At 53.2% G+C, this 13,581-nt stretch overlaps 1 protein-coding gene across 5 annotated transcripts in view; it reads left to right on the top strand.

Moving 5' to 3' along the window:
• IL1RAP (interleukin 1 receptor accessory protein) overlaps nucleotides 1-13,581 on the top strand; it is a 61,153-nt gene that overhangs the window by 15,864 nt on the left and 31,708 nt on the right. For 4 of the 5 annotated variants that reach the window (XR_003095615.1, XR_003095616.1, XM_025211726.1 and 1 more), the window contains exons 2-3: nucleotides 1,970-2,190; nucleotides 7,663-7,730. Coding sequence is in view for 3 of the 5 variants with exons in the window: in XM_025211726.1 (XP_025067511.1) it covers nucleotides 2,165-2,190; nucleotides 7,663-7,730 (94 nt within the window). In the remaining 2 variants the exon portion in view is untranslated. The remainder of the gene's footprint in view (nucleotides 1-1,969; nucleotides 2,191-7,662; nucleotides 7,731-13,581) is intronic. The other variant, XM_006030142.2, reaches the window with a different exon arrangement.

Genomic DNA, 13,581 nt, shown 5'->3' with positions numbered 1-13,581 from the left:
GTGGACTAAGGGAGGCTTCCTAATCAGCCCCTGACTTGGGAAGTGCCCCAAGTGCTTGTACTGGGTCTAGCACCCATTGGACGATCAGGCCTGTGTTTTCCAAGGTGCGCAGAGCCAGAAGTGAGTCCAGAGCCTTGGATGGTGGCAGCGGGAACCCCAGGCTAGCGGGTGTGCTCCAGGGAAGGGGTCGGCCGGACGGGAGGCACCCTAAGGGAGGCACTCGGAGCCTGGAAGGTGGTCGGGCGCAGGGAGGTGGGCGGCTCAACGCAGGAGCGCCCCCTACTGGCCCGCCACAGGGCTTTCCAGAGGGGCTGAGCTGCATGTGTGCATATTCCCCAGCGTATGGAAGTGGCAGAAAGAGGAAATCCACCCCCGTTTTGTGTTGCAGAGGTTGCCTTCCCCCCTCCCCTGAACTCCGGGTTGCTAGTTGAAATCTCGGGGGTGTTGGTTGTAGCCGTGTTGGTCTAAGGACATAGGCAGACATTTACCCAAAGAGCCTTGTCTGTATTGGAAATCTCTGGCTATATCTGCTTAACCATGTTTGCACACCTAAGAGTGCATCGTGTGGCACCCCGCAGCACCCTTGAAAGGCTCTCGAGGCACCCCAGGGTGCCAGGTGAGAATCACTGGACTTAGCTTGCTAAGTCATTTTGGGGTGCCAGAGGACTCGGTGTCGCTGCTGGAAGCGTTTCATTTCCCGGCTATTCAGACGTACAAAATAGAGGCTCCCGGCTGGAGACGGCGCTGCAGCACGGCCACGCTCTTGCTGACTGCAGCTCGCGCTGCTCCGCGTGTGCTCGTTGCTGCCGCCGGTTGATTTCTTAGCTGTGCTTCAGCCTCCCTCTCCGTGGCCCGCTCGACAGATCTCTCGATTATAGTCCCCGGTGTTTATTTGTCTCGCTCAGGCGTGCGCGTGCTCCAAGGTGGGGCTTATTATGGGGCTGGTGGGTTCGAAATGTAGGGAACGCAGCGTGCTTGGCTTGCTGAACAGATGCCGAGGATGCAGCCAGCAAAGCAGCATGTAATCGGAGCAGGAGGATCTCTGCAGAGCCGGGAAGGGGGGCACGGCAATGCCAATATGATCCCCACCCACATCCTTGCCACAGACCTTCTCCCCTCCCCTGTCCCCAGCCTGGATAGTGCATGTTAGCCCTGCTGCAAACCCTTGTCTCACCTGGGACTGCTTCCCTGGATGTGCAAATGGGCAAAGCCCAGGGGCTGGGAATGGTCCAGGGCTCCCATCTGCACCCCTTCCTCCCTGCCATGCTCCTTTCTCTCCTCCTTGCACGGTCCCCTTTGCTGCGTTCGGTGGGCGCCTCGAGAGGGACTGGGAATTTCTGTGCCCTGAGAAAATCCAGGAGATCGATGGGATTTTTTCCTTTTCTTTTCCCAGGTGAGGTCCTGGGAAATGACATCCTAGAGGGGGGAAACCCCGTGTTTTGGGTCCATTCGGTTGTTTCTCTGCAATCCATCCGAAAGGCCTCTCGTTACGCATCTAGTTCTGTTGTGAGGCTACACAATAAGCTCTTGCTGTCCCCCACCTATGCAACGCTCTGGCCAGCACTTTGCCTCCCTTTGTCCCATGGGAGGAGAGGCACAGAAGCTAAGTGACATGCCCGAGGTGGTGTAGGAAGCCTGTAGCAGAGCAGGGGGTGGCATTTGGGCTTTCCAAGCCCCCCATCTCCCTCCAGGGGTGAAAGGCAGGTCTCGCAGGCCTTCCAGCTGATCTCTCAGCAATGTGCTCAGTATTTCTTTTGCAATGTTACAGGGGTACGGCTCTACTGGCTGTCCCGAAGTCGCAGCCGGATGGAGAGGAGAGACACTTCCCTATCCCGGGGCAGGGTTCAGCCTTTAGAAACCATCCCTGCAGCATCTCACCGGCATGGCGGGGAGGAAGGGGTGCCGAGCAGATGGACCAGTGGGTTTCTAAGCTGAGTTTTGACCGTTGTCTCCGCTTCATCCTTAAAAGACGCCTAGGAGGGGAGACATTAATGAATGCAGCTTCCAAGGGGGAGAGACCAGAGCCTGCCTTCCCATCCCCACTGTTCAGCCTGGCGTTGCGCGGCTCGGAAGGGCTCTCGGGAGGACGTGTGAACGCGCCACGGCGTGGATAACCCGCAGCCAGCCTGGCCTGCAGAAGACCGATGCGGCTGATCCCAGCTAAATGGAGCCCGGGTGGTTCATGCTACAGTAACTTCCCTTGTTGTTTGCTTTACTCAGCCGGCCTGAAGGGCCTTTCAGAGCCTCCATTAGTGCACTTATTTGTGTGTTTGTGGCTGCTTTCGCCGGCAGCCCCTTTTCTTTCCTTTTTTCTTTCTTGGATGCTCTTGGCTTCTTTGCTCTAATTACACTTCTCTTTCTCATGTCCCCTGAATAGTCGGGTTAACAAACAATAGCAATCGCCCAACCCACCTCCCCAGCACTTGTTGCATAGGAGGATGCTGGGTTGGGCTCTCCAGAGGGGCTGAGCTGCATGTGTGCGTATTCCCTGTGTGTGGAAGTGGCAGGAAGAGGAAATCCACCCCTGTTTTGTGTTGCGGAGACCGTGTTGTGTTCCCCAGTGCTGCGGGACTCAAAGGACTCAGGGTAGTTTTGCCCCAGGGGTATCAACGAGGAGCAGGGTTTTGCTAACTGGAGCGTGGCCTGCATTTATCAGCTTCCTCCGCTCTCCTGCAGAGCCAGGCCAGGCGGGAGAGAGCGACCTGGCCCCTTGGTCCTCAGCTTGAGCAAGGAGTCCTGAAACCAGACTTGCCTTCTCAGCCTGGAGGGACTGGCCAGGTGCAAGGTGCATTGGTGTCAAGGGCACGGATGCTGCAGCGTGCCACCTACCTCCAGTCCCGCCGGGGTAGAGTCAGTACTATCTGCGCTGGGTGCCGTGGATGGAGACATGCATGTGCTGCATGGCCCAGCCTGGAGAGACCGCCCGGTGCTTCTCGCAGGAGCCCGAGTCCAAGAGGAGAGACGCAGATGGGTAGATGGGGAGCAAGCAGCACATCCCCCAAAATGGAGTCAATCCCCCGTCCTCCATCCTGCTGAGCAGCTCAGTGATTGCCTCAGTTTCCCTCCACCTCGAGGGGTTTAAGGGAGAATTGCATGAAGAAAGCAAGCTGCCACGCTCCTTCCAAACCTCTGCAAGCTTTCCAGCATCCCTGCCTCCCAAAACCCTTCCCTGCCTTTCACTGTCCTTTCAGCCAGAGCACTTCATGGCAAGGATTTGAAGGGAGCTTTTGTTCTGCAGAGAGCGGAGTTGAGTCCTCGGTGAAAAGTGAAAACCTGTCAGATCTTTACAGGCGCTGGAGGTGGGGAGGGCAAAGGCAGATGAGTGACAAATCGGAGGTTGTTCTCCAGAAGGAGCAGGGATGTTGGGAAGACAGGGCAGGAGTCACTTGGAGCTCAGCTCTCACTTAACTTCAAGCACCAAGGCAGATGCCAAAAATAAATTAGTTTGGAAAGGGCTGAGACATTGCTGAAGAACTGGGGGACTGCTCAGGTTTGGCTTCCACTGGAAAGGGAAACGTAAAACAGATATAGAGATATAGATATGTTTTACATTTCCCTTTCCAGTGGAATCGAACCCTGAGCAGCCCCCAGTTCTTCAGCAGCACAGAAACCAGATGTATATATCTATAGAAATCTATATGTCTATCTCTCTAGATAGATAAATCTATCTCTCTAAATAGATATAGATCTATAGGTTTCTATAGAGAAATCTATCTATAGCTATAGGTATCTATATATAAAAATGCACACACACAACTATAGTGTGTGCAATATATATGTATACATGCGCACACACACACAACTATATGTAACTACACACACACAACCCTGCGTGCATGTGTATATATCACTAAACATGTATAACCCTGAGTGCATGTGTAATATATAGATGTATATGCACACATACAAACGCAACTATATATAACTATATATAGTGTGCATGCAATATATACATGCACATATACACACAAAACTATATAAAGCTATATGTACGTAATAAAACATACATATATACAATGACATACACACACACTATAGTGATATGTGTAATATATCTATCATTTTTAATTTGATGTGTAAGACATTCAGCTTTTTAGCTGAGCAAGAAGAATATTTCATTGGTTTTCTTAACTTCAGGTCATGGAAGCAGCTTATTGATATTCTTTTTTTCCCCTCTTTGTCTCTCCTTTTCTCTGCCCAACAAATGGAAAACTTGAGGGTTTAATTTTCCTGGGATCCACTGAGTGTCTCTGAGCTAATCACTTCCTTGTCCCCGCAGGGGTAGGGCATTAGCAGTGCCGTCCTCTCCCGCGCCGTTACCTGTGGCGAGTTTGGGGTGTTCTTGGTGTTTTGGACATTGTGCCTCGCAGCTGAGTGTTGAAGGAGCGGGTGTGGGCATTTCTTGGGTTAGTGCTTGCCTATGAATGGAGGTGACTGAACTCCACGGTCCGGGAGGATGCTCCCAGTTTTGTATTCCCACCTGCTGCCCGGCCCCCGGCTGTACAGCGGGCAAGATGGAAAAAAGAGCGGATGGATGGATGGTCAAGGGGCCGAGCTGGGGACATGCTCCCTGCTTTGGGGAGCTGTTTTCTTGCAGGACTGGAGACCTAAGAGTCTCAGCAGAACGACTCGATAGTACAAACTCTCATGCATGCAGTCAGTGGGTACAAAATGTAGTCCTTTGCAGGATTTGCATTCCCACCGGTAGGGATGCAATAGCTGGTTGGAGGACCACAGGCCAAACTCAGCCTGGCATGAGCAGGAGGGGCCCTGCCATAGTCGGTGGTGACAACAGCTTGGACGAGAGCTGATTTGGGGGCTAAGAGTCAAGCAGATTCATTGCTGCAAAGGGGGAAAGGACTTGACATATATAGCATGCTCGGCACAAGAGCGTATGCATCTTGTGGTTCAGTTGGTCTATAAGATGCATCTTTACCCTGGCTTCTGCTTTGCTTTCCCCTACCTCTGCTTAAATATATCCTCCTTTCTCGCTCGTACCGTCAGCTCTCTGCTCTCAACTCGGAGGATGCTGCATCCCTCTCCAGCCTGGAACGGGAAAAATGAACAGGGGTTTTCATCCTTCTTGAGGGATGTGAGCAGGTCACAGCGCCTGTTGGCTGATGAACCCAGGGGCTGCTGTAATGCAGGGCTGGATTTTGGTTTGGATGACAGAAACGTCAGGAAAAGATCAGAGCTTAAATCTCGGCTCCCAGAGCAAAGAAATCAGCTCACAAGCAACAAATAGAAAAGCCTGATGTCTCAGGTCCCCATGCCCAGCCCAGCCCTCTCCCCTGGAGCATGCCAGCGGGGCTGGACTGACGCCTGGACAGATCGGTTATTCATTCGGACTTGCCGCTTTGCATTGGCCAAAAAAAACACTTGCAATTCAGGTGAAATCTGCTGGAGAGCTTCCACAGGCCAGAAACGGGGGAGACGGACGCAGCTTGTCCCTTCCCCACGTGTCCGTCTGAGTCTTTCTTTTCTTGGCATTTCCATTTTGACATTTGCTTGCTTGAAGGAGAAGGAAAAAGTAAAAAGGCTGCTGCACTCTTTATTGCATGGGGTTTTATTTTCCCTTTGGCTTTTTCTTTATGCTGAGAAAAACCAGAACTGTTTCATTTCTGCTCAAACAAAAATGAAACTTCTGATTCCTTATCTCCCCCACTCTCTTTTTTTTTTTTGGCTAGCAGGCTACGACGACCCACTATTCGTAGAGCTCTTATTGTTCTTCAGCATGGCTGATAAATTTAGGCCAGAAATAAGGGGCAGATCTGTAATGGGAGTGTGATTATCTATTGGACCCACTCAGGGGCAGATCTGTAATGGGAGTGTGATTATCTGTTGGGCCCACTCCCCCAGGGTGCAGCAGCCTTTCCCTCACCAAGCCAAGACTGGGGGTGTGTAAAGACATTGCTTTTTTCGCCTTTTAAAGTGCTTTATTGCTATGACTTAAGAGAAATGCATGGCTTTACTGCACTTTAAAAAATGGGTATAGTGCTTTAAATTAACCCTTGTTAAACGAGGTATTAAATTTGCAGCACCGTGTTTTACAGCAGTTTAGCAGCGCACAGTGCTTTAAATAACTTCTGTACACATTTCTGACCAGTGGAGAAGCCCCAGGAGGCCGCAGAGCATCCCCTGCCTCCTAGCCGGGGACGTCCAGGGAGGCTCAGGGCCCTCCAAACACCGCACGTCTGTCATGGTTAATAGTGTTGTAACTTTATAGTGCTTTAAAAAGTGCTCTAAATTACAGCGCTGTGAAAGGTGCACAGAGCACTTCTGTGCGCATCCTGGATGTCTCCCAAGCTGGGAGATCTGGGCTCAGGCTGGGAGAAAGCAGGCTGCCTGTGCTATGTGCATGTAGGGAGTCCGGCCAGAGGAGCACTGGGCTGGCTCATAGGCTTATAGCCTATCTCCGCTGCTTTCATGAGGGTCTGGAGGTGGGTGAGCTCTTCTCAGCTCCTGTCCTCCGCTTCTTTCTCCGGCAGGGCCCTGCTTTCCAATGCACGAACTTGAAATGAAGCTCCTAAAGCCACAGCTGGATTTCACCGAGCTTTCTCGGTGATTTCTAAACCTAGGTTGCTCCCTGCTCCCGGCCTCCAAGGGCCCACATGTATTTGGGGGCAAAAGCCAGCTTCTTGGAGAGTTTGCCTAACTCCTGTTAATGCACCTCTCCTCCCTCGAAGAGCTAACGGCGCCTGGGAATAGCAAATGAAGTCTTTAGTCCCACTAATTAGAGCATCTAATAAATGTCAGCTTTCATAAGCAGCCACTTATAGCTGGCATCCAGGGAAAACCTGGAGATGGAGGGGAAGCTTTGTTTTAATGACTGGGAGGATTTGTGAGGCATGGAGATGGGCCGGGATTTCTGCATCTCGGTCCAGAGGGGACCACGGCGGATAAAGTGCTGGTGTGGGACTCGGTCGACCTGGCATTGGTTCCTGGTTATAGGTATCAATCCCCTTTGACCAGGATGCTAGTCTGAAGTCCACTAGAAGGCAGGAGGGATTTGCTCCTTATAAACCAACCTCAGCAGATCTCGGAGGTCACCAGATGACACTGGGATCCAGGTGGAAGTTGTTGCCAGCTGACACCCTAGCCCTCCTTGCAGGCAAGGTGCTCCCTGGGGCTGGGTGAACAACTGCAGTCTCTTTTCCCCCTTGCAAGCCATCTGCAAACACTTTGTTCGGGTCTCGGTGGTCAGGCATTGTTCTCGGATGTGTTTCGGCGATGGGTAAGTCGTTATCTGCCCACTAGAAAACCTGCAAACACTCTTCTACCTTTCTTCTGTCACTGGTTATCTGCTGGCAGCACTGGGCCACGTGGGTGAAACTCCTGAGTTTGTAAAGCGATGGCTCGGGGTTTATATTCTTTCCCACGACATGCACACGGACTTGACAGGGGACAGTAGCACCTAGGCACATATGAAACCCTTGATTTGTTGCTATGAGCCCAAATGGGTAACTCAAGACCCCTCTTCCCAGCCATAACCTTCAGGGCTTAGGAGCCTCACGCTATCTGCAAACTATTTGCAAACAGAACAGTTGGGTTTGTAGCAACCGCTGGACAGAGGTTGAATAAAGACAATAAAGGAAAAAAAATCCTGGCCTGGGAGAAATAGATTTGCAAGTAACTGGGACGTCTCTGTGTTTGCATCGACAGGATGAAGTTGCGCTGCGCCCTGCTGCTTACTCTGTGGCTGGAGATGGCCACGCTCAGCACTGGCTCAGGTAAGACCGCTGTGATATCTTGGGGAAGTGGATGCAGTGGATTTTGCACTTTGCATGCTCTCTTCCATGTAGGATGTCCATTTTCATCTCTTAGCCTTTAGACTGGTGTGTTTAGTGCTAAAAAAAAAGAAACAATCATAATTTGGGAGTGCTGAAGCGATGTTGTATTGGGTATTTAAAGTCCTGACTGCAGAAGGCATCTATGTAAACCTGGTGTGGAAGTGTGCTAGCTGTTTGCACTGGCTGTGCAAGCCCTCAGACACCACAGTGACAAGCGTGCATGCAAAGGCCTGTCTAAGCAGCATCCATTTGAGTGCCCTGCAGAGACCAGCGTCACGCCACTCATACAATCATAGAAAAATGAATGTTAGAAGGGAGCTCAGGAGGTCACATCTAGTCCAACCCCTGCTCCAAGCAGGACCAGCCCCAACTACATCATCCCAGACGAGGCTTTATCTAGCTGGGTCTTCAAAACCTCCAAGGACGGAGAGTCCACCACCTCTCTGGGTAACCTGTTCCAGTGCTTCACCACCCTCCTCGTGAGAAACTCTCTCAATATCCATCCTCAACTTCCCTTGCTGCAACTTGAGCCCATTGCTCCTTCTGTCAGATCTCTCCACTGAGACCAGTCCATCTCTTTGCAACCCCTTCTTCGGGGAGGTGAAGGCTGCTATTCAATCCCCCTCGGTCTTCTCTTCTGCAGACTAAATCAGCCCATTTCCCTCAGCCTCTCCTCACCAGTTGTGTCTCTCAACCTCACAACCATTTTCATTCTAGCCGGTCTCATCTGCTGGTGAAATGAAGGCAGAATGAGTGACTTGCCCAGGGTGACTCAGTGAACCGGTGGCAGGGCAAGGACTAGCACGTGCTGATCTTTCCTTCCTGTCAGATCCGGGGAGCAAACCCTTGGCCCTCACCTTCTGACTCATCTCAGTGACAGACGCCGAGGCCGGGGCTCCTTGAATAGAGCGAGCTCTCATACCATCTCCATTGAGTCATTTTCTCTGCAGGAAATGTGTTGTAATCCTCGCAGCCTCTTCTGGCACGCGCTCAGCTCGGAGCCGTTCATGAAGTGTGGGATTGTGTCCAGCTCGGCACAAGGCTTCCGACATGGGGGCAGAGGATGGTGCGGTTTGCAGAAGGGAGGGAAGAAAGCCATGCAGGCATCGGCTCTCAGGCCCCGTTAGCCCCTTTGCACTGTGAGGAAGCCTGTCCCTTGTGTTAAACCATGAGCACATGCACAGCAAAGGCAGCTCATGGTGCAAGACTCATCCCTCTGCAGCTGCAAAGCCCCGCACAGGGCTGGGGTCCAGGACTCTTAACTGGCCTGCAAGACTCGAGTCATCTTTGCTGGTGATGCACGCCCTGGATAGACCTTCTCTCTCGAGCCCTGCCTTGCAGAGATGGGGGTCAGCCCCTGCTCCGTGAACTGGCAGCTTCTCCCTGGGAATTCCCGACATTGCACCCGTTTCCGGCTGCCGGCTGTGTCACGCACGGGGCGCTGCACTGTTTCCCCGGCCCCAGGCAGCGTTGTGACACCCACCGCAGGATGCCTGAATATTGGGAAACACCTGCAGTTCCCCAGGGAGTTGGGAAACAGCCCCAGAAGCTGCATGCAAGGTTGAGACGAGCCTCTGATCTGTGGGATAAGCTGTGCGGGGGCAGGGATTGCATGCTCAGCTGCCCCTGGAGTCCTTGAGCTGTGCACCCTGCATGGTTTCAGCCCCCCTAACCCTAACCCTAGGGTTTGCACAGGGACGGCCTTACTTGTGCTGATCAGTCGGGGTAGGGAGCTGAGCCAGGAGGGAGAGCCCGCAGGACTAGGCTCTGTGCTGATTTACACCAATGGTAGTGTCCAAATTGGGGCTTTGCTGCTGACTTTCATTGGGCAGTGTGCATGGAGCCCCTCTCTCCACCCCGAGGGCCCAGTCCTGAGCCCTACAGCAGGGCAGGCTGTTACTGATGTAGACCCCCAGTAACTCCCGACGTCAGCATCCTCATGACCCAAATCGGGGTGCAGGGGTCATGCTTCTCCCCAGCCAGGGCGAATTTGGCTGCTATATTGAATAGGCGTGCGGCGGACCAGGGAGAAGGGAAGATGAATGGGTTACAGCATGTGTAAATGCTCAGGGTCATCACCCTGCAGCTGTGAGGCTAGCGATGGGGCAGGTGGCAGCGGCCTTATTTCTCTCGTGATTTGTGACAGCCCTGGATGCCGAGAAGCTTATCCCGGTGTGTGAAGTAAGACGAAAAGAATATGTGAATAGATTCTCCGCTGTCTGCTAGTATTTCCTGCCTTCCTCCTCCTCTCCCCTGGCTCGTGCTGGCTGTCCTAGCCCAGGTAGATGCTCATCACCTGCCCTACCGGCGTGAAGCTACCCTGGTCTTATTTGTGTGCAAGGCTTTGGGACGAACTGATCACCCTGGCATGTGCAATGCTAGGGATGGAGCCCGGGAACAGGTGGGCAGACCCCCCAGGTACCCCCCCTGCTGCATGTCAGCAGGGATGGAGCCCTCCTTGGGGGAAGCGAAGAGGGGGCAGTCTTCAAGGCAGACCCTGCTTGCGCTGTGCATGTGTCTAAACTTATCTGGAGACCATCCAGTCCCCGGCAGGATGCAGCCCACCTCACTGAGGTTGCCAGCCTGTTGTTTCAGGGGAGATGTTGGTCTCATTTTGCATGAAGCCAGTTTGAATCAGTGGCCTGTTTGCTTCGAGCTCCATAGCCCATCACGTAGCACACAGAGGCACCAATTTAGACATGATAACAGGGCTTTGAATGTGCTAGTCAGGGTTGCAGCCTGCACTTTTGAGGTCTTGTGAGCCTGCTTTCGGGTGTGTTTTCCTTCCATTCGTCCCTGCTGCCTGTTTTGGAGCAGTTTGATGTCCTGTCTGAGCAGGATGGGGCAGCGATGGACAGCAGTGGTTATTGCAGCCTTGTTGCCTCTAGCATGGTCAGCATGAGCCCAGATGTGCTCGGTGCTTGGATGAGAGCGGCCTGGTAACCCCAGGTGCCTCCAGGAGTTGGGCTTATGATTCAGTCGGTGGCATCGTCTGTTCAACCAGTGCCCTGGCTTGTTGGCAGGGACACGGGACTGCTCGAGGTGCAACCTTGGAGAGATGCTGTGAGGAAGTAGACCCTCAAGGTCACTAGGTTTCAGGCACTGTAATGAGATTCGAGTGGGACTCTTGTGACCCAGCCACTGGGAGTGATTGTACCCGGACAGCTCGCTGCACGGCTTGAGATCTCACAGCGCCATGCCCTGTTACTGGGTGCTGAGAAACAGCGGTGGCGTTCCACCCCAGAGGTGGCCGCAGCTCAGCGGTAAGGCATTGGAGACATCCCTGCCTGCAGATCCCTTTGGGATCCTTCCAGACGACGAGTAAGTCCAGGAAGGAGGAATAACGAGGTATGTGTGATGAAGGGGAGCAAGGGAAGCTGAGATAAGAGGCTCGAGGTGCAACCCAGGCAGGCTGTGAGAGAGCTGGGAGTCGAACCCGGGTCCCGAGCTAATGCTGTGACCGCACCGCAGACCCTTGCCAGCATCACGGTAGCTCCACAAATCCCAGTACACTGCATCTGGGCATTTGCACTGGCCTTTCTAGCCACCTTCTTACACAAAAGCTTTTATTCTCCCCTTCTGCTGCCCTCTCCCACCCACTTCATTGAGGGCACTGATGGGCAGGGGCTTCCTCTCGCTGTGAGCACTGTCCGCACGGGGCACAGATCTCCCTAGGGACACCCCTATCTAGCAATGCACTGAGATTGCTCAAAAACAGCAAGGACTTTCCCAGGCACCGTTGCATAGTCTTGCATCGTGCCTGGATGTTTGCATGAGGTATCGAGCAACGTAGTGACAGCCTGAAGCTTGGAAATCATCATGCTGCTTTCCTGAGTCGCGGTCGCACCAGCTCCTGGCCTGGAGCGGAGGGTGGGAATAGTCTGGTAATTGTGAGTTAACACTTAATTGCTTTGCACAAGCACCCGCCTTGCTTCAGGGAGGGGGTTCTTCGCCCCTCCCAGCTTGCAGCGTGGCTCAGCTTGGTTTGAGGTAACCAGGGCGGCAGCTGAAGATGGTAGGAGCAGCTCATTGCTGTTTCTGACACAGCGCATTGGGGTTGATCCGGGCCGGAGCAGCCAGAGCTTGCTGGAGCACTTCTTGTGGGGAAGCCTTGGTGAAACCCTGCCGTCCTCGTGCTGTCTGCAGGGCGGGAGGGCAGCTTTTCAAGGATGCAAGACCATTGGAGAAGGATGCATTGATCTGCCCGTGCTCTATGATGGCACGATAGATGGCCCGTCATGTGGGCGGCTCTTTCTTCGTCCTTCTCGACAGCGTTGGCTGGAGGGACCCTTTGCAATGAAGCACAATCCGGAGCCCAGCAGGGTTGGCAAAAGTTCACTGGCTACGAGCTTTGAAAATGAAGGCACTGGGAACAGTTTAGACCTGGGTCCTGTTTCCTTTGAACTGCTGGTACAGGGGAAAGTGGGGTAAAGCTACTGGGCTTGCTCGCTCTGTACTCTATTTTTGGGAACCTCTTATGGAGCAAGCGATGGCTTAAAGCAATGCCGTACAGCTCTGTGGGCCAAAGGAGTGGTTTGTGGGGTCAGTCCACGGCCAGATCCCATGCAGGGTCAGCACATGGGGTTGGTCCACGGCTGCAACCCTGCTCTCCAGATCCAGTTGCATACCGGTGCGCATCGTATCTGGCCTCCGGAGCTGCTCGCAGGTTCAGATGTTTTTTCAGTGAGGGACTGGCTATGAACACTGCCAAATTTCTGGACCCTCGGGGAGGGGTTGAGACCCCCTAGCTTGAAGTGCTTGCACTATTGCACCATACAAAGTGATGCTCCCTGCTTCGCTGCATGGGAGTGACCGTGCATCTGGAAGAGGAGGTTTTGAGCCTGTGCCTAGGGCATGCCTAGATGCATAGGAGTTTGGGAGAGAAGCTGAGAGGTGTCCCATGACATTTATTGCCTCCTTTACTGAGGTCCAGTGATGCTGGGATTTTTTCCCCCTTCCTTCCCTTCCATTTTCTCTGGATCTCTTTGCATCCAGGAGCAGCTTCCCAGAGGGACCCTGCCCGGCAGATTCTCCCTGATGTGCAGTGCATGGCCTGGCTGAGGACAGGGGCGGCCTGTCCAGCTTTTGTAAGGAGAAAGAGGGATAATGAAAGACAGGGCTGGTGGGTGAGGGCAGACGGTCCTTCACTTCTGCCTCTTCTCTGCCCCCCCTGCAAACGAGCTCGGCAGAGACGAGCTTTCGTCTTCATCCCAAGGTGCAGCCAGCAAGTGCTGTGTCCTTACAACGCCCTTCATCTTGGCTCTGCCTCCTCTCTGGAGGTCGATGGCTTGCTTGTGACCCACCAGCTGGACTGGAACAAGGCTGCCCACACCCTGAACCTTTGCCAGGGAGCATTGCAAACCATCTCTGTTCTCCCATCGCCTGTATACCATGTCCCTTGTCATCGTGTCTGGACATCCAGACAGGTTTGCAGTTGAAGACGCTAAGTGAGGACATGGGAGATGTGGGTCCGATGCCCACTTCTGTGCAACGTTGGGCAAGTCGCTTTTGCTTCTTGGCACTTCTGTTCGCCATCTGGGAAATGGGAACAGCAGTGCTGCTGTTTCTCTGCATTTCTCCTGCCTGTCCTCCTTCATCTGCAAATGCTTCCAGACCGGGGCTCGCGCTCTCTGGGCATTCATGCAAGGTCTCACCCGTAGGGTCTAGCTCAGCAGAAATTAATAATAGAGAGAGAGAGAGAGGGAGAGAGAGAGATGCATGCATTAGTGTTTTAAAATTAAGTTGTGTTGGCAGTTCCAGGATGAAGCTTTGCTGAGCAGAGTGGCGTGGC

This window comes from Alligator sinensis, unplaced genomic scaffold (assembly GCF_000455745.1).
Source record: "Alligator sinensis unplaced genomic scaffold, ASM45574v1 scaffold697_1, whole genome shotgun sequence".
NCBI classification, from domain to species: domain Eukaryota; kingdom Metazoa; phylum Chordata; order Crocodylia; family Alligatoridae; genus Alligator; species Alligator sinensis.
This window is presented reverse-complemented; position numbering and strand designations above follow the sequence as displayed.